The following is a 24,534-nucleotide window of genomic DNA, read 5'->3' as shown; positions in this document are numbered from 1 at the left end:
TGTTTTTCATTTCACTTCCAAATACTTAAGAGTTTCATCAGTAATAGTGGTCTGCATGAGAGTAAAGTGCCAATTGGCAAATCAACCAAATGAACTGTAAGATTACTTTCCCCAAGCTGGGTGGCGATTGGTCTAATTTATTGTTCTTGATTTTAACACCTTTACCATTCTGGATAGCTTTTTTAAAAATAGTTTATTGACTGTCCCAGAGAACATATTTTTTAAAATATTTAATCTTTTTTTTCTTATTAGTAACATAGTATACATTTATTTTCTAAAAAGCTTAGAAAACATAATACATAGGAAAAAAATGATTCCCAATATGTAATCTGAAGACAAATTCTATTATCATTATATTTTTTGCTTATATTTCCCTCAAGCATATTTTTATTAAATATTACTACATAATAGTATGGTTTTTCCTTTTACTTTATGTACTTCTTTTTTCACCTGCCAGTATAATTCTGTAGGGTATTTTCCCTCTTGTAGAATCCATACATCTCAAGACCATTCCAAACTTTCCTATTTTATTTTCTGCCTATGGGATAGTAGATTGGAGTAAATGGTTTCTGCCAGTGTATACATCTTGTAGACTTTAGATTTTCCTATTTTGTCAAACTAATGTCAAATTCTAAGTTTTATTTGTTTCCTCTAAGAATTATATAGAAGGACCTCCTTTACCACATGTTTATTGTTTATTTCAAGTATGCTTAACAGATTAACTTCTACAATAATTTCAGATAATAAACATATTATCAAGTTCCCTGTGTTTTGACCCTGCTTTTATTTTATTTTGAGGTTTTGGGAACTGAAGCAGGGCCTCCTGTATGCTGGGCAAGCTGTCACTGAGCTACATCCTTAGCCCTTTTTAAACTATTTAAATTTTGAGACAGGGTCTCCTGAAGTTGCCCTGACTGGCCTAGGTCTTAAGGATCCTCCTGCCTCAGTCTCCTGAGCAGCTGGGATTATAGGTGTGTGCCACTGTACCCAGTTTTGGTCTTGATTTTATTAGGACTACTTCTAGTGTATCATCATTTTGATGTTTTGAGTACTAGTATTAGAGTGGTATCCTTTATGGTATATAAAGATTTTTTTTTTTCATTTTTGATTTGTAAGAACATCTTGTGAGAAATGAAATTTTATAGAATTCAATTGATTGTGGCTTTTAGTTTACCTTTGTTAATGGTGTGAAACCAATATCTTAAGACAAAACCATCCTGAGTCTGAGGTTAACGTTAGGTAATTTGGTTTGTTTTTCCTAGTATTAGTGATTTCTAGTTATTAGCATTTTATGTAGGATTCTAACACTCATATTTATAATACAGAAAATTTGGTGAATCTTTTTGAATATTCTCTTGGTAAAATGGGAAAAAGAGTTATTCTTCTAAGATTATGTAATATATATTAGCTTGATTAAAATACTTATTTAAATACTTGTTTCTAAGTACTTGCTTCTACTATTTCAATTAACTTATCATGGGAATTATCAGTGTCTAAGAATGTTCAAAATAATTTCCATATAAAAGCCATCCTTAGGGGGCAAATGCTGGGAAGTGATATTGGCCAAATTATGTTGTTATATTGTGTGTGTACAAAAATATGTAACAACAAATCCCATCAACATGTACAACTATAATGCATGAATAAAAAAGTAAAAATTAAATAAAAAAAGAATAGCCATCCTTCCAGGCCTTTTGGGGAGGTAATTTACCTGATAACTGTTTCGATTTCTTCCTTTAGTCCATTTGGACAACTTAGAACTTAAAGGAGCTTTCCTGACTTAGTCCTACTACTTATTTATTCAGGGTTCTCATGTGGATTCCTACCTCCATTTAAAAAGATCACTCAGCAACATGGGGTGGTGCGCACCTGCAGTCCCAGCTACTCCCAAGCTACTCAGGAGGATATCGCTTAAGCCCAGGAGTTTGAGACCAGCCTGGGCAAGTTAGCAAGACCCCATTCACCGGAGGGGGAAAAAAAAAAAAAAAAAAAAAAAAACAGATCACTCACACCCAGGGGGACATGCTTACACACACACACATGCACACACGTCAACTAAGAAAGCACTGCCTTTCAGCCTTACTTAGTTTGTTCCTGGCATCACCCCATCCTCTCTTACCCCAGAGCCTTCACACTTGTTTCCTTAAAAATAGTATTTCTCTTCTATGCCTGGTTAACAAGTTGGTGTGCTACACAACAAACATCCTCTATTTCACCTTTCAGTGGGCTTTTGTTGTTGTTGTTGCTGATATTTTATTAAATTTCATCAAAATAGGCCATATCTGGCTAGTACAGTCTAATGAATGAGATCATTGCTGAATGAGTTTCTTATGCAGTAAGTGCATTTAACCTCTGGAATTTGTCGTAGTAATTCTGCTAAATCTTTGTAATGGTATCTTTGCTTTCTTTCAGTATTCATTTTCTTCTTGGCACATACAATGTTACTTTCTGCACATACAATACTGTTTGTTCTTTTGAGAAAATATACTACATTTTAAATTATACAAAGGGATAGTTTCCTAAGTATTTACAAAAATCCTTAAGTGTTTATAACACTAAGTTTAAATATCAGTAAGAAAGTATTTTTCATTATCATTTATGACAATGGAAGAATTTTGCATTTTATCTCCCTACCCCAGCTACTCCTTTCTTCTTGCCTAGTTTTTTTTTTATTTATAACAGTTGGTCACTTTTAATTTATATTTATGAACAAATGTTACAATAAATTAGACTTCCTTCCAATAGTTTAATACTCACTGCCAGTCATTTTAATCTTCAACTTCCTCAACTTGGAATAATTTTGATAGATTTTTAGCATCTCCTGTGTTTCTGGTACTATGTTAATAAACTTGAAAACTACTACTGTATAGTTTGCATGTTAACTTTAGAAATGAATCATTACATAGACAAAGTTTCTTGGGTCAATACTTTTCACTTCTTAAAAAGTGGTGAGAGAAATAGGACTTTTAAATTTCACTAGGTTCAGTGAAACTCCACATAATGTATAACCACAAGAATGAGATCCTAATTAGAATAAGTTATACTCCATGTGTGTATGTCAGAATGCACTCTACTGTCCTATTCAAAAAGAACAAAAAAATAAATTTCACTAAGTTGCTCACTTATTTTTCCAATGTAAAAATCATATAGTATGTCTAGATTTATGTATGCTATGAATATTTTCATTTCTAAAATTATTTTTAAAAGAGAAAACTACTTTCTAGTACATTTTATCACTGCTTCTATTCCAGTTCTTTGGAAACATCAATTATACAAACACTGGGTTTCGGTTTATTCCATTACCTCATGACCTCTGATCTCATCTGGGACATTCAGGTGTTTTTCTCCACATCAGTTATTTCAAAGCTCCTTTGCTCACTTCAAACCTATCAACTTGGAAAACCATGGTACAAGGGTCAAATTCAGCCTTCTGCCTGCTTTTGTAAACAGTTCTAATGGAACATAGCCATATTCATTTGTTTACATATTGGCTACAGCTACTTTTTTGCTACCATAGTACACTTAAGTATGAGGGCCAGCAAACTAAAGCATTTACTATCTCATCTTTTACAAAATAAGTTTACTGACCTTTCCTCTAAACCCATTATCACCTATTCCCTTTACTGTGAATAGATGTTACAAAGAACATAAAATATAAATTGAGTATAATACAAACTTAAAGGGAAAAAAGAGGCACAAAAATATGATTCCACACCTGTGTATTTCTCCCTCCTATGGGGGAGATATGATGACTCTGTTTCTCTTCTCTTCTGACTAGGACTTCAGTAATCTCATCTGTATTCTTTTCTCTGACTCCTAATCCTCACCCTAATACACTGACCCTATTCTCCAACCCCCATCAAAGGAGAACAAACCTATGTAAGTAAAGAACTCAATTTAAACCCCATCTTATAACTACAGTTTTCTCCTTGCCTTCTTCACCAAACATCCTATGTTCTACGCTTGGAGCGTGCATTTCCTCTCTCTAATTTTACTTCATTCTGAAAATCCTTTCATTTCCTGCTGGAAAAATCTCATTTATACTTCAACTTCATATTTGACTACTCAGCAGCAGGTGACACTGTTGGTCATTTCTTCTCTTGAAATATTCTCTCCAGCTTCTAGGAGGGACACTTTTCTGATTATTCATCCTCTTTTGCAGGATCCTCTTTCTTGTGTTTGTTTCTGCCTGAGCTGCTTTCTCCTCAGCCCAGATACAAATTATCATCTACATATTAATGATTCCTGACTTTATAAGTGATATCATTCGCACATTTAATATAGCCCAACAAACTGTCCCATAGGAACCTTAAGTTCAGAAATGATACATTGCTTTCTAAACTGATCCCACCCTTGTGATTTACTGTATCAGTGAATGGTAATGTCCTCCACCTGGTTAGCCAAATACAAAACCTGAGTCATTCTTTCTCTTCTACCAAATGTCATTTATTTTCAACTCCTTTCAATATTTCCTTTCAGACCTCCTATTTCTCTGTTGCAATGTTCTTAAACCTTATAGAGCACAAGCATCTTTTACCTCTTGAGAGGGTCTCTACCTCCTCCTTAGCCCCCTTATCCATATGAAAATTGATAGAGATTGTTGAGAATGACACACCTCATTTCCCCATTTTCTCATTTATAATCCTTCAATGCACACAGGTTAAGCCTAACTCCTTCAGTATAGCCTATTAAAAATCAAGACTCTAGCTTACTGGTTAACATTAGTCTCCCCGTCTCTCGACACACTAGGAAATAGCCATATTCATTTTCATTTCCATTTATGTTCCTTATGAAACTTGGTCAATCTCTGGGACTTCACATAGTGGGTTAGATGACATTCCCATTAAGTTGCCTAATTCCCAATCTCAATTTAGACATCAATTCCTCAGGAAGGCTATCTGGAACTTCTACTCTCCACTCCAGACCAGGTGTTGCTCTTATATTTCTATCAATGCAATAGCTTTCATGAAGAAAAGAGTTCATGAGGACATGAACTATTTCTACTTTATCACCATAAAGAGTTCAGCAGTGTTCAGTACTCTAAATGCCTTGATTAAAACTGAACTACTTACCTTTATCTACCTATTCTTGCCTTTGTGATATGGGGGCATGTTTCAACCTGTGTACTGTTCAAAAATGCCTTTTATCATTTATGATTATTTCTCGTTTAATGTATTTAATTTTCACCACTTTCAATTGTATGTCATTTTTTACCTTTGCCTATTACACCTTCATAATGACCCTTACAACTGCTAGAGCCCTTTGAAAAGTACACATTCTAAAAACTTTCTGCTCATGGTAGTAAATCTATTTTAGAACGAAGTTGAGTATCAGAGCCTTCAGGGCACTGTTTTAAACAAAAACTTTTTTTGTGTGTGTGCTGTAATTGTTACTCACATATTCTGCAATCTTTCTCCTACCTCATATCTATTAAGGTCTAGTTTGAATTTGAGGAAAAGTGTAAGATTAGATAATACAGAAATTGTTTGGCTGCTATGTCACAGATTACACTAGACTACACCCAAATCTTTCATAAAAAGAACAAAGGGGCAGGGACAGGAAGGTGAGGGAGAAAAGGAAGTAAACAGGAATGTCAGACTTCTTTTTTGCTTCTAACTACTGCTGATGTATGCAAACCTTCCTTGTACCACAAAAAAGGTAGCAGCGACATTTTGTGAAAGTTCCTACTCATTTGTCTTCTATTTAAAAACACTGATCCAAGCAAATGCCACTCTTGGCCCTCTCTTGGAAACAAATGATTCCGAGGTGGTAGGTGGAGGAAAAACACATTCCAGTGTTATAAAGCAAAATATTAAGGAGATTAGCTGCTACATGGAGGAATTATACAGAGTTCATTAGGAAAGTTTTCAATATGATCAACCATTTGTCCCATTTATTATACTTGCACAGAAAATGTTTTAAATTTTATAACCATTCCTTTAAGGGCAATTTAGTGCAAGTGCAGATGTTTTGTTGGTATTTATATTATAAAGAGATTTTCACTACGCTTTTTGGCACCTAACTGTGTTACTGTTACTAGGCTGGTTCAAAATAGTCTGCCCCAAACCTATTTTTTCATAGCAGCAAATAATTAAGTTGTCTGGGATAACTGAAATTAAGAAGGGTCAGAAGTGCCAGAGAAAAATGCAATCTTATTACCATACATGGTGTTAGAGTAAATCATTCAATATGGATGGCATGCACATGTTAAAAATAAATATATGTGTAATATCTCAGTTATAGGGTCTTCAGTAGTTCCCAAAATACTAGCTTTGCCAAGTAGAACAGACGATTACTATGCATAATTTGTTTTTTATCAAATACATGGCTCTTTCGCAAAGCAATACGCTAAAGAGAAAAAAGACAGAATTTTTCAAATAAACACAAAATAAGTCAATTAATTCTGAATAAGTAGTAACAACTTTATTTTAACTCAATGTGCTGAAATGCAAAAAATATTTTCAGCAACAAGATACAAGTAGTATCTTACCATTAACATCAACTGATTAAAAATGAGGTTGAAAGTCCAATAAGATTTTATACATTTGAATCTTGAAAGTCAACTTCCCTCAAAACTAATATTTAAATAATTTCAGCAGAACTTTATTTTCAAAATGGGACTTTTGTATCTTCATTTTTAAAAACTGAATGCAAAATTAACTGGGTTATAGTATACAATGAGAAACTCTAATAACAGAAAAAGATTTATAATATAAGAATTCCTTTTCAAACATAAAGTTCACATACTACAAACAGAAGACACTGTGTGATTTCATTCTCAGTGAGAGGAAGTCTTGCATATGGTAGGCACTCAATATTTGTTCAACTGGACCTAAAATTTACATCATTCCATGAACATTTAAATAAAGTAGAGCTCATAATCTGTATAAAAAAGTTTGCAAAATACTCTTATGTGTGCTGAAAGTGCTGTCTTTATAATCTGAGAACACTAAGACAAACCCATTCACCCACCCACCTCCTTTTTCAAGAATACATTGAATATTTTTGTTATCCACCAAAAAGCATGCATGTCCAAGTCAGACTAGTTCACCTCTTTAGGTATACATGGCTAAGAGCAAGGCTGATTTGGACTTTCACAAAACATACTGAAGAAAATACCTGTTGTATTTTAGCAACAATAGGTGATTCAAACTTTTTTGATTTTTGGTGGTGCTAGGGATTGAACCCAGGGTCTCATGCTAGCAAGCACCACAGCACTGAGCTACACCGACAGCCCTTGTCTACGATTTTCTAAAGAATTCTGCTTGGATCTCAAATTTATGCATAAAATGTTATATGGGTAAATTAATAATTACACCTTTGACAATTTAAGCTCTCAGATCTAGCTTAAAAATTAATATTGGTCTTAACTTTTCAGAGATCTTTGTTAATATTTTAAAACACTTTTAATTGATGTCCTAAAAAAAGGCACTGTTTTCACATTTCGTCATGCAGTAAATTGGACACTTTTGAGAATTAAAATTTCCTGTCAAATCAATTGTCCCCCAAAATAAAGCACACTTAAATATAAGATTTCAACTAACCTGAACTTTTGACATTTAACTGAGTCCTATTTTTAGAGGTTCACTCTTCTGAACATACCTCCACACAAATCCAAGTGAGTATAGATACACACACATGCACACACATAAACACGCGCACACTCACGCACTCCATATAAATGACCACATAATTCATGCAAGGTTCTCCAATTACTATCTGAAGACAATGACATGAGTATTCAAGGAGGTAACATTGGCAAGCCATATTATGGCACCTTCATATTTGTGCTCCAAATACCAATACATGTTAAAATTAAAAAATGAAAAAGGCACAAATATAGTGTTTCTAAATCTTAGTCTAAAGAATAGTTATCCAATGGTTCCTTTTCTAATAAGTAATATTTGAAACCACTCACTACTTTATATGGAAAAGTCTTAAGTGTCAAAAGGGAAACAGGAGCAGGCTGATAGTTTAAAAGGCAAGACTGCTCTAGACAAGAAACCATGCCTATTGTGAACAAAATGTATGCAGTTTAGAAATGGGGCAGTGGGTGGGGAAAGGCTTTTAGAGCACTAACATAAGAATACAATATGTTTTTTTTTTATCATTGCCTTAAGAACCCATACCAAAAATATACATAATAAATAAAAAAATAAATCAACTACCATATGATTCTGTTAGTATAATGGTAGGCATTATATTATTTGAAAAGTGGACATTTCTACAAACATGGATATTTTTACAGCACAGTGTTTGACATTTTTGGTACAAAATGTGCTAACAAACTAAAAAAAATCCTTATAATAAAATTCTTAAGATTTTCAATAAACACTAGAGTAAGGGCAAGCTGAAATGTTCACTATATGGTATTAAAGTCACTATGGTTAGAAATGCAGATTGAAGCAGTAAATTAATTCACAATGTGCTGGGGTGGTGTACATTTGATATAAATGGATACACCAGAGATATTTTAATATATGACAACATAATTCTATAACTGGAGGGAATTTTTGTTTTCTTCTAAGATCCTGGCAAAATCTTAAAATTAAAAGTGTGTATGTGTGTATTTTTAAAATTTAACAGGCTCAATCTTTTGGTGGAGTTAGGGAAGTGAATTTCTACTTGCCATAATACTCTTAAATAGGATGAAGTCCATTATCAAGTAATAATCGTGCTTTGATTCTAAGGAATTCTAATTTTAAATTTAAGTTACCACAACAAAGACTCAATAAAGCTATGCAGAAATAAACTAAGACATTTGAAACTATTATCTTTTCAAACTCTAGTTTGTTGTGGATAACAAATGCTTATTTGATAGTGTTTGTTCAATGTAATTAGGAATCACTCTTGATGTATTAGGATTGCTTCAGTCAAAATCTAACAGAGATAGCAAAAATAAAACCTATTTTAAAACCTCAAGCTTCATTTTTTTCCTTTGTCCTGAATTCAAAAACTAAACAAATTACACGAATTTAATCTTGAGAATAAAATTATATATGCAAACATATAGGTATATGCAATATTTTCCAGTGACACACTTTTCCCCTTGTTGTCAAATAAAAATCTTGCCTAAGAAGCACACTGTCACTGCTATCGTAAGTCAGATGTGGTGCTCCAACACTGCTCACTCCTGCTTCTTTCTCTAGGACAATGCACCAGAAAAGACCTCACAACTATCAAAAACTGACATCTGTGTGTGTGTTTAAAGCTAAGATTCATTTATAATAAAGAACTGGCCCATGAAAAGCAGTTTATAAATAGTTTATCCTGTTCACATTATGCAGAATTTCAATCATCCACAATGTTAGTACAGTAACTGAAATACAAAGAAGAAAACAGGGGGAAAAACCTTCATAGTATGGCCTGACATAGTCTAAGGGCTCTCTTCTTTACTCTGCATCTCCCACAGACAAATAGCTATCAGACAAACATCCGTTCAGTGTGTGAAGGAGAGTAGACTGTCCAGGATTCATTTATTTTTCAGTTGCCTTTTCCAAAGTGTGATAAAACAAGGATAAATTCAATAATGAATATTTGAAATCCAAACCAATTTATCTATAGTGGATATCTTATCTATTAATATCACAAACATCTCAGTTGCCTCCATCTGTCTTACAAATTTCTTTCAAAAATTGAAACACAATTAATTATACCTTATTAATCTCCCCAAAGCAAAAAAATATATGTACCATTCAGCATACAAAAGTTACACATTAAAAGTGCATATATATCTTCCTTAATTGGCCCACTCATTAAATTTACATTTGGTCATCCTTAACTTTTAACATGTACAGAATTCTTCATATAGGTAGGTCATTATAAATTAAGAAAAAGTTACTTCAGCACAAAACACACTTTCTGCTTATTGAAATCTTAACATCAATCAGTTCTCAATCATTGTAAACTTGGATAAACCCACAGTTTCTTGGACAGCTAACATACAGACAAACAAATCTTTACTAAAAATCTGGGCCAACTCATTGCATATTTGCCCCCTGAAATGAAAAATAAATTAGAATTGAAGCAGTGTATTGCCATAACTTACCTTGAAGGTAAGCAGGTTCTCCTATATTTACAGAACTTATACTGGAGACATTACTGATAATCTCCAATAGAAGTGTGTTTAAGGAGGACCTAGTTTTAAACTTTGAGATAGCATAGGACAAACCCTATAAAATTCATTTTCTTTTCCCCAAAATAATGGAAGATCCTTTTGAAACTTAATATCTTCAGTTATCAATATTACTGCATTATGGAGCTAGTGCAATCCTGCATAGCCTTGGTCAAAATGACAAGGCACAATAAAAAAATTAAAGTTATTATATGAACAAGAGAAGTCATTGAAGATAATTTAAGGCCTTGAAGTGAAGTAATCAGTCTAATTTAAAGCTGAAGTATAAACCATAAATTATCCACCTGAAATGCAAGCAATATGCTTTTTCAGCTTCTGTTCTGTGGACAAGAAAACAGAAACAACTCTTGCTTATGGTTTGTGTATTAGAATCCTTCTGGACCTGGAGGAGTAAAAGTCAATTCCTTTGTTTTCTACTGTTCATGGAAGATTTCAGGACTGCTTTAGTCGTTTGCGTGGAATGCCAAACTGCGGACACTGTGCAGATGCTAATGCTCGGAAGGCTTCTGCTACTAAGTGAGGGTGAGACTGAATCATGGACTTCCACCCTGATGTTTCCATTATGTCGGTTGCTTGGCTGAAAAAGAAAATGAAGTGATGTTTACTAAAGAATACTTTTCAAAATGCATTTTTGCATTGTCATTTCTTTTTTTAATTGGTAGATTTTGAAATGTCTCTTTATGTACTCAAGCTATTTAAATTTATTAAAATGCCATCTTCATCTTATTGGTATTTTCGGTTGCAAATATAATTATTAAATTTTTTTACAAGACTTACTCCCCTTAAGTATAGGTCTCCATAGTCCTACTGTAAACTATGCCATCATTCTGTACCAGCCTTTGAAGAGCCCCTTTTCTCTTTTTAACTTGCCTCTTATAGACAGGTTTTCTCCAGTTCCAATTTCTCCCATCTGCTTTTCTCCTTTAATGTGCATTATTCACTCTTCACAATTTTAACAATCATATTCAATGACTGCTGTCACTGACAATTATCAATGATGATAACCACTGATTTGCTAAATCCTAGGCCTCCCCATAAAGTTTGTTCTTAATCATTTGCTCTTTTATTTTTATTTTTTTGTGGTGCTAGGAATTGAACCAAGGGCCTTGTGCATGCTAGGCAAGCACTCTACCACTGAGCCACATCCCAGCCCTTGCTTGCTCTTTTTATTTGAATGTGCCTCATGTCCCACAAGTTTAGAACTGTCACTTATCATCTCTCTCCTCAAACCCCAAATTCTAACTCCTTCATTTATAATCAGCTAAAGCTTCTACCATCACCCAGTGATTCAAATTAAAGACCTGGGAGTCATCTCAAAGTCTGTCTTCTCTAATTTAAGTCATTAAAGTCCTACATTAATTCACAAAGATGTCCTGAATCCCTGGTTAAGGCACTCATCATCTCACATTTGGATTATTACAACAGTTTCCTTATTTGTCTTCTGTCTCCTGTCTTGCTCTTCTTTCAATCCAGCTCCCATACTGCTGCCTTAGTAACATAAATACTACTCTTAGTAACAAACATGACTATATCATGCTCTCTTTTATTATTCCCCTTTTTCTAAGTTTTAAAAAAGAGAAATACAGCTCCTTACTACTAGTTTCCTACTTCCTCTCTGTACCTTTCCATTCCCACATTTGTGCTCTGGCTTCTTATACTCAGGTACTGAATTGCTTATTGTATCCTATGTATAACATGATCACACTGAGCAATCACAGGAAATAACTGCTCAAGTAACAAATCTAGTAACACTTCCTTTCCTCATCTTTTCACTCCCTTCTACCAACCAAGTAATATGTATTATAGATTCACTCTTCAAGATATTTCTTATATACTTTCATTTCTCACAAGTGACACTGTCACTAATCAAGTCTAATTTTACCCTTCGTCTTTTTGCTTGAACGACTCCAACACCTTTCCAGATGGCTTGCCTGTATTTAAACTTGTTCCTTTATTCCCACTATCACTCCAAATTCCCCACGATCTATTCTCCAATGGGCATGCAGAGAGATTGTTAGAAATGAAAACCAGATCATGCCCCACCCTTGGTAATAACCTTTTCTGGATGTGCATTACTCTTAGGTCTTGGAATAATGTCTGAAAGTCCTAATGTTACATGGCTCTGTGTGTTGTCTTCAGCTCTTTCCTCATTACCTACCCTACTCTATACTTATGCACAGACAAACTCTATACTGTGTGTGTACTCTCTCTTGTGCGCGCGCTCTCTTTCTCTCTTGTCACTAAAACTTTGCACATTTTCATATCCCTTTTTGGGGATATACTTTCCTTGCTCTTTTCTTCACCACTCCTACCAATATTTTGGGTCCTTATTTTTACAATTCCTTAAAGACTTTCTCTGCCACCTAGATGAGAAGATTAGGTTCCTTTGCCATATTCTGCTATGGGTACATTCTTTATCATCATACTTCACTGCAATTACATGTTTAATTAATCTACCACTAATGCACAAACTTCTTAAGTCAGGAAAAACATCTTGTCATGCTCACCACTATATTCTCTGTACTGAGCACAGAGCCTTGGATATTTACTGAATAATAAAAGAATCTGTCAAACTATCAATTGCGTCATGCTTCTATACTTCAGTCCATGCTCTACTTCCTGTCTTTAGTATCCACTACTTCCTGCTAACTCGTTCATTTTTTTAAAACTCAGTTCAGTCATCTCTGGGATGCCATTCCTAAATTTCCAATGTCTATACATATCCTCTTCTATATTACTTACCATATTTTAATGAAATGATATATTCATGTATCTATCTCCAATAGATAAATTTCTAAAGGACAAAGATTTTCCCTCAAAGGTCTTTTTATATGTAGCACATTAGCATGGTGTTTGAGAGACAATAAGGTGCTTGAGAAACAATAAATGCTAGGTAAATGTTGAACTAAACATTAGCAGATATCAAAGAATAATCTTTATTTCCAAACATCAAGTTACTAGTGTGTCATTATGTTTAAAATTTCAACTACTTGTTTATAATCACAGAAAACTTTTAAGATACCTGGCCTTTTCATTAATTCAATAAAAATCTCTTGGAGGTCTGTACATACGACCATGGAGTATTAAATAGGCTAATATTTTTTGACATTGAAAAAAATATAAAATATATTTTCTTAACACAGTAAAACTGAAGCTTGAAAATATTTAAGTAGAAAGGATCATAGAATTGTCATTTGCTACTAATACAGACATTCTAAATTTCAAATTATTTTGCCTCCTAGGGTCATATATCATGCTGAAATTGAATTGTACACTAAGGAATACACAGAACAACCAATGATTTAAGAAGTCACTATTCTTACTTTCAGGAAACAGAATTCACAAACTAACAGGATTTTAGCTGACCAACTTCATATATACCAAAATAGATGGAAGTAATAGGAAATGATTAAGTCCATTTAAATGTCTTTAACACGGTCCTCCTGTTTGCTTTTTATATACCATCTCTTGATAATTTGAAAAAATAGAATTTAAGGGTTTACAGATAAAACTAATCAAAAACAGATGCAAAATCTTCGAATTATCAACTATTTTCCCTTTTTGATTTCAATAATTGCAAAGAATAGAAAAGTTACTATAAAAATAAGAAAGGAAAAAAGTAGGGTATAATAAGTTCTGAGCATATTCAAAAATCTATGCTTTGAAGAATATGATTACCCTTCATCCCCTTATATATTTATGAGAGTAAAGAAAAATCAAATTGCTCCCAGTTTGGGAATATTAGGAAGCTTAATCTAATAGCATATGATGCAAGATACTTGACTAACTAACCTAAGGAGCAATGAGTCAGCACTAAGTGTAAAAACTTTCAAAGCAAATCAGAAGGGTATACTCTTCATTGGATTAAGTGAATATTTCCCACATGTTTAGCAATGCTTTCTGAAGGAGCAGAGGCTGGATCTCTAGCAGTCCTTAATAATACCTGGATTCAGCTATATACCATGTGGCATATGTGCTTGAAAAATCAGAGCATCCATTCCAGTTTGCATTAGAAGCTGATCTACAAGGGAGCATAGCCTCAGGAATCCACTAAGTTATTAAATTATTTAAAAAAAAATAACTGGCAAATTTGTTTCATATAACTAACATCTGGATTCATACTTATTATAGAAGAACAAAAGGCTATGCAAACACTTTATTTCATTATGCAGATCAGAAACTGATGTCATCTTACTTGCTGTTCCAGTTTTTCCCATCTTTACACCCAAGTTGTCGAAGTACACTGCACCTGCATTGAAGATTTAAACACACTTAAAAAAAAGTCTGGTCAAAAAATGTTGAAGGTGTCATGCCCAATGAAATACAAGCATAGCTTACCTATTAATAAAGTCTATGGCTTGTGCTTTCAACTGTTCTGCACTGTGCAAATCTGCAAGGACAAGGGTATCAGCAACATTTTCTACTGAGAGGTTACTACACAAAGCTTCTTCACACATGACCTTCAGTCGTTCCAGTGCATACTATTCAAAAGAAAAACAATCATTAAATATTTATTTCAGCTACCAGGTTTTCAAATACATGATATCTGTAACTTAGAAAATAAAGCAGATTTTTCTTTGAATTAAGGTTATTTTAAAAGTCATTAAGTCAATGTTTTAATTTAATGGATATGAATGAATGAAGGTTATTTCAAAAGTCATTAACTCATTGTTTTAATTAATATTAAGAAAATATGAATCAATGCGTCCATTTAGGATAAAGACTAGTTTGCTTTAGGCAATTTCAATTTACATAAGTGTAAATATAGTGTTTTCAAAGTAGGAGTTATGCTAAAAGCTACCTTAGTATTCAATATTCCTAACGAGTACATTTCTCCTCTCTACTATTTCATAACTAGAGTGTACCATCCAGTATACTGCATTGTGCCACTATTCAAGCTTATAGACTGAATTCATTAAAAGTCAAACCAATCATATTCACAACCACTAAAAATTCTTAAAAAGTTATTAGTGGACATGTTATATGATACAACATTTTACTGTAGCTTTATACTCTGACAATTTTATACGGCCATGAAACCATCATCAATTCATGATGGTGAACATGCCTATCATCCCCCAAAGTTTCCTACTATCTCTTTGTAGTCCTTCCCTCTTACTGTAACCCAGGCAATACCTCTGGTATGCTTTCTATCTCTACAGATTAGATTACATACTCTGAACTTTTCTATAAATGAAATCAGACAGTGTGTATTCATTTTTGTCTGGCTCTTACCACTTTGCAATTATTTTCAGATTCATGTATATCACTGGCTACATATCAGTAGTAATCATTTTTATTTTATTTAGTAATCATTTTTTATTGCTGAGTAGAATTCTATTGCATATTTTATCAGAATTTATCTATTCACCTGCTGATGAACATTTGGGTTGTTTCCAGTCTTAGCTATTTCAAATACAGCTGGTATACACATTAATATACAACTCTTACATAGACTTTATGCTTTCTTTTATCTAGAGTAAAACCCTAAGAGAGGACTCACTGGATCACAGGTAGGTTTATATTTAACTTTTTAAGAAAGTGCCAATTTTCCAAAGTGGTTTCTTTATTTTATCCTTTGATCAGCAGTGTTTGAGAATTGTAATTCTTCTATATCCTTGATAACACTTAGTATAGTCTTTGTAATTTTAGATTATAACAGGTGTGTAGAGGTACACCATGATTTTATCTATATTTTCCTAATGATGTTGGGCATATTTAATATATTTCATTATTTTATTTCAATAAGTGTCTGTTCATTTTGTCCGCTTGTATAAATAATGTTGTTTCTTTGTAATTGAATTCAAAAAGTTCTTTATGTAGTCTGAATATAAAAGTAGGATATATATTGAATGTGATTTTCAGATTTCGAACCATGGCTTTAAGATTTTCTGAAGCTATTTGTAGTTCCCTTACTTCAAGTAATTACAATTACAAGAGAACATCATCATATTGTTAACATTGTTTTTTTTTCCTCCTATGCTGTCATAATAAAATTAAATCTACAAATACAAATAATTAAATTATACAAAATATTCTCTCCATTTCATAAAAAACAAAGGTCATATGCAAAATCTTAAGACTATCTGAAAACTGCAAAACAATCTATATGGTATTGTGTGTTCTTATTAAGGGGAGTAAATATGCACTTAAAAGTATTGTGTTCAAAGTTTAATCTTCCCTGAAAAATAACTGATTCTTCCTGCATCAAGATATTTTTATATCTTGTTGATTTTCCAATCTAATTTCCATATTATCCCACTACATGCTATTTCATAAAACTCTCAAGAGCCATCTTGAGTATAAATTAACTCAGTATTTCAAGATGTTTGGAGTTTTCATTTGATGATAGCTTTCTATATACATCAAGCTTGAGGATATTTTTCAGCTCCGTAAAACCTAATTACTTACTTTGTCTGCAGCTGCCAACAAGTTGTCAGCCATTTTATCAAGATTTGGTGCTTTCCCTGTGTAAACGAATCTCATCATTTCTTTAAAAACCTCAGGGTCTAAATCATTTATTTCCACTCGATTCTGATATTGAAAACAACACACAAAAAATTAAATACATACATATAAGTCAATCTCTGACAGTAATTTTAAAACTTCAAATCTGTACTAAAGTACTTTACCACTTAAATATACACATATAGATACTTCTAAAACTAAGTAAATCTTCAGTAATCAGCCAAACTAATCAGACAAGTCTAAGAGGAAAAGTATATATCGTGTGAGAGGTGGGTGGGAACCATGACCCGCTGGAAAGCCCACAACCTGACGAACCAAGACAAGCACTGCCACATGGGTGTATACGCACCAATTTCTCAATAATTAAAAACAAACAAATTAAAAACCTTAGGCCAAACAAAATACATCTGTGTTCAGTTTCTGACCTTTAGTAACTTTTTACCTGTTGAATTTCTGGGTCCTACTACAATGCCTTAGATCTTATAAAGAAAAAAGCAAGGACAATGGATTTTTGCTAGAGAGCACACTACCTCAGAACTCTCCCTTTTGCAAAAATGACATGTAATATTATCTACTGACATGTCCTTACTTACTTGAGACACTCACATCCAAAGAGGACTAGTTGCTTTTTCATTTATGAATCTATATATTTCATTTGTCTCCTGACATCAATTAAGTTAAACATCTAATACTTAAACAATACCAAACGCTCCTGACCCTTGCTGCCAACAATCCTTGACCATCACTAATATCTCCCCACTTATACGTGATCAGAATGTTGATCATAGCACCTCCCTAGGTTAACAAGAGAAGAAAGACATTATTTTACTGTAGCTTCTAGTTTTGCAGAAAAAGTAAAGGTGGGCCACATGAATAAACTTAGAAGTTGTCTAGCAGAAGCCCTGTCCTTTTTGTTAAATCAAATAAATATTCTAGTGGTAAAGAGAATGAAGATATTTTTGTTGCCATAAAACAAACTACAAAATTAACCCAAAAAGTCTAGAAAGTAAACATATACATCTTAACTAGAGACCTTTCTATTAGCTATGGACCAGAAAAATTCTTTTTTTTTCTTTTTCCCTTTTTGTGCTGGAAAGCAAACCCATGCTTAAGCAAGGGCTCTCCCATTGAGCTATGCCCCCAACTCCTGAGAAGTTCTTCACAATAACAATTACCCATTTATTTATCTATCAGATGAGCATCAAGATAGCTATTTCTTGGAATACACTGAACAATCCACATTAAGCTACATCTTTTGTTCTATTTCAGAAGACATCTCTCCAATCTACTTGTTTCTAAAAATTTCTCTACTTATCATAGTATAACAATGAGGACATGCACAGTGCACTGGTAATTCAAAAAATATACATTCCCTTATTTTACATGTGTATAAATTAAATATTAAGCCTTTAAATCATGTTTACCTTTTTGCTTTCTTCCATTTCATGTTCAAACATTGCATTAAAAACTGGGGATCGAGCTGTAACAAGATTAAGCCTCATTATTCAATGCATATATTTATTTTTAAAATATACTAACTATATTACCCAAAAGTAGAAAGTACCTGCAAGCACAGATTTATGAGCTTTAAATTCTTGTCCTCTCACAAAAAAACTGCAATCTGTAAATCTTGTGTTTTCCCAGAGATTACCTAAATCTTCTGCTAGTCGACATTCAGGCACCTTCAAAGTATTTGTATTCGTATGTCCTGATATGTTTACTGAATCTTGAACCACACTCACCTAATGAAAGAGATAGCAAGGAAAATACTTTTAAAAATTAATATGAACAATGAGTTACTATATCTATGCTTAAAATATTTATCTTTAAGATCATTGGATAATTCAATGTGCTTCTGATCAAAATACTAATACTGAGGAACTGAATCTAAGAATATAAAGGAGAGGGATAATACAGGAAATATTAGAAACAAACTAGATCTTTATCAGCAGTAACATTTTATGCAAATGAACAGCTTATCAATTGATTGGAAAGCTTGATTATTATAATTACAAAAAGTATTTCTCAACATAATAGCCACAGTGATGTCAAATTCAAAGGGAACGGTATTTTTAGGAGGTGGAAGAAGACTTTTTAACATATACTATAGATACAAATACAATGACTTTCAAAGTAAAAGTTACAAGCTTATAGTTTATGATATACAAATTGGAAAGCTTTTAAAATGTGATTCCTACAGGTTTTAAGTATAACAGAATTGATTTAAATAATTCCAAAAAAGCAAATGTCACTATTAAAGTCCATGGAAACCTATGGAAAATCAACAGTAAGAGAAACACAAACATAATTTAGTTCACTTTGCAGACTTTTTATTTACCTATGAAATAACCAGTAAATAAAAGCTGGTATGATTACAACACTGCTTTTATGTAAATTTCAACATAATACGTGCTAAATTACCTCCATTAAAGATGACTACATTTGAAACAAAATTCTAAAACACTATTAACTAAGACTTGCATGCCACAGTTTTTCCTTTATTTCTCTCTTGCTAGAAATTTAATCCTGGGGTGCTTTATCACTAAACTATATCCCCTGCCCTTTTTATTTTTTATTTTGAGACAGGACCTCACTAAGTTGCTGAGACTGGCATTGAACTTGCGATCCTCCTACCTCAGCCTCCCAAGTCTGGGGATTATAGTTTTGGGCCACCATACCCAGCAGTTGTATGACACTCTGAAGGTATTTTATTATGTTACCCTGGAAATTTCACCTTATAATTAATAAAGTACAGAAAATACTACTTAAACTAGCAAATATTTCAGAGTAAACGAACCATTATTTTAAATAAACAAAAAGTGCTATATTAGTTATCTTTTGTTTTATTTCATCATTTATTAGGTAGCAATAGACAGTTTTATTCAGTTTTTAAAAAGTATAAATAAGGACACACATACATAGTATGCACTATGCAGAAAATATAAATTAGAAATGGATAAATTGGATCAGATGATTAACAACATGTTAGCATATAAAGAATAACAGAAGTCCAGTGTAAAAATTCTGGAGTCATGATTCACTCAGATGTAGAAACATATCTTGATGCATTAATGGACAGTTCTAAAGAAAAATTAGAAAACTCTTAATTCCTAGAAGATACTTTTATTAATCACTTTTTCTCTGTGACATATTAATCTTTTGGAATCCTATCTATCATAGGAAATCAACTAATCCATTCACCTTATTTTACAGAGATTTCAAAGTCAGATCAAGACAAAATAATGAAGTACCCTAAATCATATTGCTAGTTGTTTTAGAAAAAAAAAACTAGATCTAGATCTCCAGTTTCCTTTTTTTATAGCTCTTATAGTAAACAATACTTTACATGTTATTTATAATTAGTAGTATAACACAAGTATGATCAAAAGCATTTATTACAATAATCTTATATCTTTATAAGTATGGGGGTCAAGATATTGTGTATGTAAATAAATCAACCAACGGAAGTTCTCTATCTCATAGCTTTTAATCCTTAAAATTCTCTACAATTTTAATAACTATAATACAGGAAAAAAGTACTTTACTTGGGCTGGGGAGATAGCTCAGTCAGTACAGTGCTTGCCTAGGATGCACAAGGCCCTGGGTTTGATCCCCAGCACCATAAAAAAAAAAAAAAAAAAAAAAAAAGTACTTTACTAATCCTTACATGATTGCCCTGTTCCACTACATATTTTAAGCTAATGATATACAAACCAGAAATGTTGGTGTCACTATTCAGGGCTTAGTGATCACTGTTTTAGTACACTGTCTGTACACAGACAGTTTAGTACACTGTTTAGTACACAGTGTACTAAAACAGTATTTATTTGTTCTTATCAAGCATTGTTCTTGCAATTTCTAGGCAGAAGGAACTGGATCTGTTCAATTACTTGTATAAAAGTATGCATTAGCATTATAAAAATGTGATGATACATTTAAATTTGGGCAAGTTTATTAAATGATATTTATTACCTCTTAATTCAAAATAATATACTTAGTGCAAAAATTTGGCAAAAACCAGGTGACAGAAAAAAAGGATGAAAAAAAGGACATAATTATAAGGCATAAGTATTAATATTAGATTTGTATTCTGTATATAACAGCCTGTTTCACAGAGATTTGTATTACTGACATACCTATCTACTTACTACTATAATAGTAATCACATACTTGAATTAGGATACATAATTAACATTTCATACTCCTAAGAGTATTCATGAGACTATTTATAGAGCAGAAATTAATGACTTAATTAAAAATTGATATGCACAGATTTCTGATGATTGTTTTCCTGATACCTATAATTGAGAAAATGATAAAAATTTAGTTTTGTCTGATAAAAATTTAGTTTAGTTCAAAACGGGTTATGAACACTCTTTGTAATGGAACCTAGATGAAAAATTCAGGAAGAAGGCTGAGACGCTTTTCTGATTTAATCCATTTGATAGTCTTTTTTCAAACATGCTTCTGGCTCACCCCTGAAATGTAATTTAGACTGAGGGTGGACATCTGAGGTGCCTAATCTCTTCTGTGACTATCCTGAAACTCTGGTTGTTCTCCAGTATGTAAAGTGAATACCACTACCAGTTTTTGAAAATCTGATTTCTTTAAACTGATCCTAATATAGGATTTTCCAAAGCTACACAATACTACAATGTTGCACTCTACTATAGCCCACTGGACACTGGCTCCAAAGTAGGGAACCTTGAACAGTTCAACTTCATATTGACTTCCAGAACACTGGGTCTTTGAATTTTTGACCTTCAAAGATAGGAGTCATTTTTTTTTAAAAAAATCAGGTGACAGAAACAGTGTAGTCAACTTTTCATTTTAAAAATAAATACCCAACTCTCACCCACTATCACAAGTATTTTTAAATAGAAAGGCTACCTTATATCCTAGGGGAAAAAATAGGATGAAAAAAAAAAAAAAAACACACCTGATGTGTTCTTAAAAATAAATTACTTTGAGTTAGGGATGTGGCTCAGTGGTACAGTGTTTGCCCAGCACATGCAAGACCCTTGGTTTGATCCCCAGTACCACAAATGTAAAGTCAGTCAACCAACCAAAACAAACAATCAAAGAATTAGTTTAACTTTATGGAAGTTCTCCTTCTATACCTATTTTATCTATATACATATATTTTCCTGTATATCATGGAATGGCATGGGTCTGTAGACTATTAGAGTAGTTAAAATCGTTTAGGTTTCAAAAGATTAATCCAACCAGTTTTCTATTTTCCCTTTTTATTCATCAATTCCTGCTTTCTATATCACTTCTGGAGAGAGGATACAGAGCTCTTCACACTGCTAGAAACATCCACCTACCTCTGGTCACTAGAGTTACTATGTGAGCCTTGCAAGATTAAGCTATGTCTTGCACATACAGGTTAGCCCCACCTGCCTTACCTGTCTACAGCACCACTTGCAGGGGAGGGGGAGGAGGCAGTTCTTTAGGTGGGGCAGTGCAAAGCTTCCTCCTCTTCTGCAAGCAGTGCTGGAGATGCTGTAGAAGGAAGGGCATCCATGAGAGGGGTAGAAGAAATGATAAAGGGCATGAAGAATGTTGTTTAAAAGCACTTTTTGCCCACCTATGCCAATTAAGATGCCCAGGGTGTAATGTCTAAATTAATTTAAAAATGCGTATTTCAGGATTTAAAATTGGATCAGATCAATGCCAACTAAAAAGGTTTGTACTGGTGGGTTCTATTTTTAGGGGGTTACTAGCATGTATTATCAAAAATATGGATAACAAGCATATTTAAAAAAGACGTATCAAAAAGTCATAAACTTAATTTCAGCCTTAATTTTGAATTTCTTGGTTGTCTAGGTTCCAGTATAACACAGTTAGGAAAATATCTGCAAGCAGTATTTCAATTCTCAAAAAAGGATTATTTTCTGAAAAGAGTCATTCACAAAAGACTTTAATTTTAGTTTAAATTGGATTAAATAACCTTTAAGGATGCTTAAATTTTAAGATGACATTTAAAAAAAATAACATTCAAATTTAAGAAAACTTAAATTCTGGAAGGTTCTACATTAAGGATGCTAAAATTTTTAAATTCTATAATACATATTTATTTAGAATACTATTTAGAATACCTGCCTACTGGTAGCAACCGTTTTAGTTTATTTTTCCCCTTCAAATTATTTAATGATGAGCCCTGCTCAAGAGGCTTGTGGGTATGTGCTACATCAACTAAATGATTTACTTATAACAAATTAATCATATAGTCCATTTACCTTATCCAGGTGAAAATAAGTCTTACTACGTAGTGTCTGGAGCCAAATTTCAACTGTGACACATATTTCATTATGATACAACATGACACACACTTAAGTGTAATCTTACCAAGAAATTGTACTCATTTACTATAAAGAGATAAAAGCTAATATATCAGTTAAGGAAGTTATCATTCTAAGACACTCATCCGTCCACATTAACTTATTAACATATTTAATAATAATCCCAGCAATGTGGGGAAGGGAGTCAAGAGGATCACAAGTTCAAGTCTTTGCAACTTAATGAGACCCTGTCTCAAAATACAAAAAAAAAAAAAAGAGCTGGGAATGTAGCTCAGGGTTAGAGTACACCTGAATTTAATCCTTACTTTACATATACATGTATTTTACATATATAAATTTTATGTCCATTAACTTAATCACATCATTTTCAACTGGCTTTCTCAAATTATCAATTGCCTTAAATATTTTAATAAAACTGTATTAGTAACAATATAATCTTTGAATTCACTACAAAAATGAACCTCAGAAATTCATATAGATGAAACTACTTAATAATGACAGAAGCAAATTCAAACCTCAAATTAAAACAAATCATATGTGTAAATTACTGGCAGCAAGATACGGGCAACCTTCAAAATATGATATTTTATGCATATAATTTATATGTCAAAATACAAGTGCATACCTTTAAATTCTGAGATCTATTTCTCAAAAATGCTAACACCTATTTGATTAAGCAAATTGCTTGAATAATTAGAAACATTTCTCAATCTTTTTCAGGTATATTTGCATCTAAAATGAAAAACTTTGAGTAATAATATTTAATAAGATTAAACTAAAAAAACTGGTCATCTATGTCACAGTTACTCAGAATAAAAATGATAGAAATGTTCATAACAAATGTATGCACATCTGGTCTTTTCAACAGGAAGAATAATTTAATATATGGTAGTATAACTACACATGTAATTCACAGCTATCGATATGAAAGAATTTTTTCATACTGGGGTATTAAAGTGATCTGTAAGATAATTTAGTCCCCTTTTTCTGAGCAAGCATTTACAAATGAAACCTTGTATCAATTACTTAATTTTTAAGTATATGCAATATAAATCCAGTTTACACATTTACTACATCACCAGATATAACCATGGAGTTTTTTGTAATACAAAATATACCCACCTCACAAAATAATGTTAGCTTGTCATCTGGTAAAAGACCATTAGCTTCATCAAGCAAAAAATCCCTTCTAATGAATTTTTTAAATCCCCAGTCCTTCCCTTGCACAAATCGATATGCTCTTTGGCTTTCTGGTGAAAAACAGAAATTTAAATAAAACAAGTATCCAAGACACATTTTTTTTTTTTAATAATAGCACAGGTGAATGAAATTTATAAACATAGGACTTGCCTAATACATACATCATAAAAATTCTAGATATGTGTTCATATATAAAAAATTGTATTTAAGAATTGAGTCTGAGAAAACCAGATCACTCTACATTGCTACTCAAATTTTGGCCATGATCAGTGAGCTCAATTTCAGACTCTGGATCTCTTAAGAAGAAAAGCAAATAAAATCTCATGAAGATCTTTTTAACAGTCTTGAGCTTACAATAAAATAGAATCAAAATATGTTGGGTATAGCCATACTATTCATTATCTAGTATCAGAACTTGATTAGAAA

General features: G+C 32.6%; 1 protein-coding gene and 1 non-coding gene across 3 annotated transcripts in view; both read right to left on the bottom strand.

Moving 5' to 3' along the window:
- Window positions 1-6,401: 6,401 nt before the first annotated feature.
- The window catches only part of Spopl (speckle type BTB/POZ protein like), a 63,549-nt gene continuing 45,416 nt past the window's right edge, over window positions 6,402-24,534 (bottom strand). The window contains exons 5-11 of one of the 2 annotated variants that reach the window (XM_047545650.1): window positions 24,031-24,158; window positions 18,168-18,345; window positions 18,028-18,083; window positions 16,547-16,669; window positions 14,474-14,616; window positions 14,331-14,384; window positions 6,402-10,712 (exon numbers count right to left, since the gene is read on the bottom strand). In XM_047545650.1, the coding sequence (XP_047401606.1) occupies window positions 10,568-10,712; window positions 14,331-14,384; window positions 14,474-14,616; window positions 16,547-16,669; window positions 18,028-18,083; window positions 18,168-18,345; window positions 24,031-24,158 (827 nt within the window). In that variant the 3' untranslated portion in view covers window positions 6,402-10,567. The remainder of the gene's footprint in view (window positions 10,713-14,330; window positions 14,385-14,473; window positions 14,617-16,546; window positions 16,670-18,027; window positions 18,084-18,167; window positions 18,346-24,030; window positions 24,159-24,534) is intronic. The other variant, XM_047545651.1, reaches the window with a different exon arrangement.
- Window positions 11,213-11,284, bottom strand: Trnaa-agc (transfer RNA alanine (anticodon AGC)). The gene has a single exon. It is a non-coding gene; the product is annotated as a tRNA-Ala (tRNA).

This window comes from Sciurus carolinensis, chromosome 3 (genome assembly GCF_902686445.1).
Source record: "Sciurus carolinensis chromosome 3, mSciCar1.2, whole genome shotgun sequence".
NCBI lineage: Eukaryota > Metazoa > Chordata > Mammalia > Rodentia > Sciuridae > Sciurus > Sciurus carolinensis.
This window is presented reverse-complemented; position numbering and strand designations above follow the sequence as displayed.